This window comes from Halyomorpha halys, unplaced genomic scaffold, assembly GCF_000696795.3.
Source record: "Halyomorpha halys isolate HHAL.00 unplaced genomic scaffold, Hhal_1.1 Scaffold331.1, whole genome shotgun sequence".
Lineage (NCBI taxonomy): Eukaryota > Metazoa > Arthropoda > Insecta > Hemiptera > Pentatomidae > Halyomorpha > Halyomorpha halys.
In genome coordinates this window covers 62,719-65,947 of record NW_027116263.1, presented here as the reverse complement: position 1 = coordinate 65,947, position 3,229 = coordinate 62,719, and the positions used below count along the sequence as shown (strand labels likewise).

The 3,229-nt window shown below is 32.2% G+C and overlaps 1 protein-coding gene across 7 annotated transcripts in view; it reads right to left on the bottom strand.

Annotated features, from left to right (window-relative positions):
* The window catches only part of Ino80 (chromatin-remodeling ATPase INO80), a 53,795-nt gene that overhangs the window by 13,211 nt on the left and 37,355 nt on the right, over positions 1–3,229 (bottom strand). For all 7 annotated transcript variants that reach the window (XR_001343237.3, XM_014421663.3, XM_024359853.2 and 4 more), the window contains exons 28-29: positions 2,434–2,520; positions 1,512–1,608 (exon numbers count right to left, since the gene is read on the bottom strand). Coding sequence is in view for 6 of the 7 variants with exons in the window: in XM_014421663.3 (XP_014277149.1) it covers positions 1,512–1,608; positions 2,434–2,520 (184 nt within the window). In the remaining variant the exon portion in view is untranslated. The remainder of the gene's footprint in view (positions 1–1,511; positions 1,609–2,433; positions 2,521–3,229) is intronic.

Sequence of the window (3,229 nt, the reverse complement as noted above, 5' to 3'; positions counted from 1 at the left end):
AAATTAGAATAAAGAAAATGACCTGGGCAGAATAGCCTGCAATAGGAATTATGAATTAATGTGAGGAGGAGTTTTGTATTGAAGATGGCTGGAATGGCCGAAACGTTGGACTAGTGAGAAATAAAGTGTTGAGACAGAATTGGATACAATTTTTGGTTTTATTTAATAAATAATTACCTTGTCTCAAAAAATTTTGAAATAATATAATTTAAAAAAAAAAACCTATTGTTAATTTAATATATTCTTTGAACTGAAAGTAGGTTGCTGGAAAGTGATAATATTAATTAAATGATAAAGTGAAAAAACTTCCATTTAGATTATAACCACTATTCTATATTTGTTGAACTACGTTTAGGGTTTACACCATATTCACGTACTAATATACCTCATTTTGTCAATTGCATCTATTAATTTTTGAAATATTGTCATATATAGACATAAATTAAAGTTTACAACTTTTACATGTACATAATGTTACATAGTAAATTTTAATTTATGTGTATATATGAAAATATTTCAAAAAGAAATAGATGCAACTGAACAGTACATGAATATGGGGTAAAACCCGAAACGTAGTACGAATATAGAATATTGATAATAATCTAACTAGAAGTTTTTTTCACCTCAACATAAATAGGTTTCCTAGGAGAGAAAATCTAGCATAAAGTGAAGCATATTAAACACTGGATAGATAATAGGCTATAAAATAATAAAGATAGATGCCCTTGACTTGAACAAAAAATAACGTCTTCTTTATTAAATAAAATAAAAATTTAATTATCATATAATGAAGAAAATATATCAAACTAAGAAAACAATTAAATTTAGGATGCACATTAAACAAAAATTAAACAGAGTAATTAGGGTGTGGTAAGAAGAGTCAAAGTTTTGGAGAGAGCGACTTCTGTTTTGCAGTGCAGATCCGGGGGGTCATTCAAAGTAAAGAAAAAGGAATAGGTTTTCCAGCAGCAATCTGCCTCATCCAGAATAAATAAATAAAGTACTGTGGAAGTAATTTCTGGCTCCCAGCGCAGAAAGTAATATTGTTTCCCTCTCATTGCTTGGTCTGTATTGAGCTCTGGGGTGGTATGAGAGGATTTAAGCGTCTCCACTTAAGTTCAAGCTCATCACATCCTCCAATCAGCTAGTTATTTCATATACAGTTTCTACCCAAAGAATCATAGATCACTTTGAATAGGCCTTTTTACGACATGTTATCTCTTTCACTAAATGGCACTTGAAAGTTTCTGCAGATATTTTTATAAAATAAGGGAACTAAATGTCGCACGTAGAGCTATTAACAAGTAAAATAATAATAATCCTTGACCAGTAATAAATATAAAATCATAACATTTCATCGTAATTTATTTATTTATACTCTTAATTATTTCTTTCTTTTGTAATTAATATATTTTAGGTATAAGCTATTCCTTGTCAGGAGATAATGTATAGGGATATAAATAAATAAATAAAGCAAGATTAAGTAATAAAATGAAAAGATAAATACATACCAGGCATGAAGGGCCTCGAAATTTTAGGTGGTGTCTGGCTAACAGGATCTTCCTGATCAGTATTATCATTTGAGTCCTGGCTTGATTTCATGATTTCCTGAATGTAAATAACAATGAATTTATCCTCTATATTGTAATATTTAAATAAATTATAAAGATATTAACTAGCTTTATCATTCTCAGATCTAGAATTAAGGTTGATTCTGAAAAGTTTTACATGACTAAATTAAATATTAACTAGATATGAGAATTTTATTTTAAATTATTAACTCTATTTCAGAGCGGGTTCTCTAAAAAATGAGAACACAATGGCACTTAAATGAATCAATGGCTACTTTTACAATCTATTTAGTCCTAGGTCGAGCAAATTAACCAATTATATGACCTTTGGTGACTGTTGTTTTATTATGTCTTCTTCCGAAAAATCATACTGCAGACAGTAGACAAAGGATGATCAGGAACTCTGCACTCCAGGAGACATTCAATCCACCGGTGAGCCAAATAAGAGTCTTCTTTATTTTGTCTATTATATTATCAATATAACATCAATTGAAGCACAACCATTTTGAGTTACTTCCTATAATGTCTGATGTAGGATTTTTCTTGATCCCTCCTCTTCTCTTTTTTCTTAAACTTACTGTGAATACAATCATGGCAGAAAAACTACAGAAGTTGAAAATATTTGAATCCATCTGCTAAACATGACAGTGATTCAACCAACTTCAGAATGGGGTCGCCATCTTGACCACTTTTAATGATGTTTATTGGCTCCTTGTTTCACCGATCAAAATTGATTAGATTGCTTTAATAAAACATGACTTAACAATCAATATTTTAAAAATAACTTGGAAAAAAGAGGATATTACAATATAAATACAAACAAAAGTTTCAGATTAAAAACCTTCATAATGATTTTACTCACTGAGCCTTTAGGACTCTCTGCCGGCGATTTAACACCTTGGTAAACCTCTACGACTCCATCTTCAGTCTTCATATGCTTCACTGTATCCTGGATATTGCAAAAAAAATTAATATTTTCGATAATGAGTATAAATATAAATTTATTGAAGTTAAGATCCGATATCAACATACAAGGTACGTTCAAAAAGTTTCAAAACTCTTTTTTTCCTCAGTAGAGGAGGGCGGTAGATTGGTAACCTAAGAAATGCAGGCTTTCAAATTCAAAACAGTTCGAATCTAGCCTGGTGAGTGGACTTTTTTCATTTTGTGTCGGACCTACAAAATAGAAGACTTGACCCTCCATCATGGTTAGAATTGGGTTACAACATGGAAACATTGCCATAGCCACCCTACAACATCAACTTGGCTCCCAGCTACTTCATTTTGTTTTCTCAGATTAAGAGAGACCTGAAAGGGAAGTGATTTAACACAATATTAATGGTCCAGAGAGCTTCCTAAAAGCCTGGTGCGTGAATAGTTCTAGAGAGAATAAGAACATTGAAAAAAACACTGGAAGTGGCATGTTGATTCCCTTCCCCGCTGGACCCGCCCCGCAAAACCCCTGGATAGCGAAGGCCCTATATCACTTTCGAAATATTAGCTTAAAACGGGAAGGAGAGACTTTGAGATAGAGCAAAAATTTAAAAAGCTCCTGAAATCAAAAACGGCATCAAACCCTCCACTCCCGCCCTCCATGGTAGCCTTACTTATCTGACTTTTAGAACAGACAATTACAGCGAGTAGGTTGGTCGATGAAC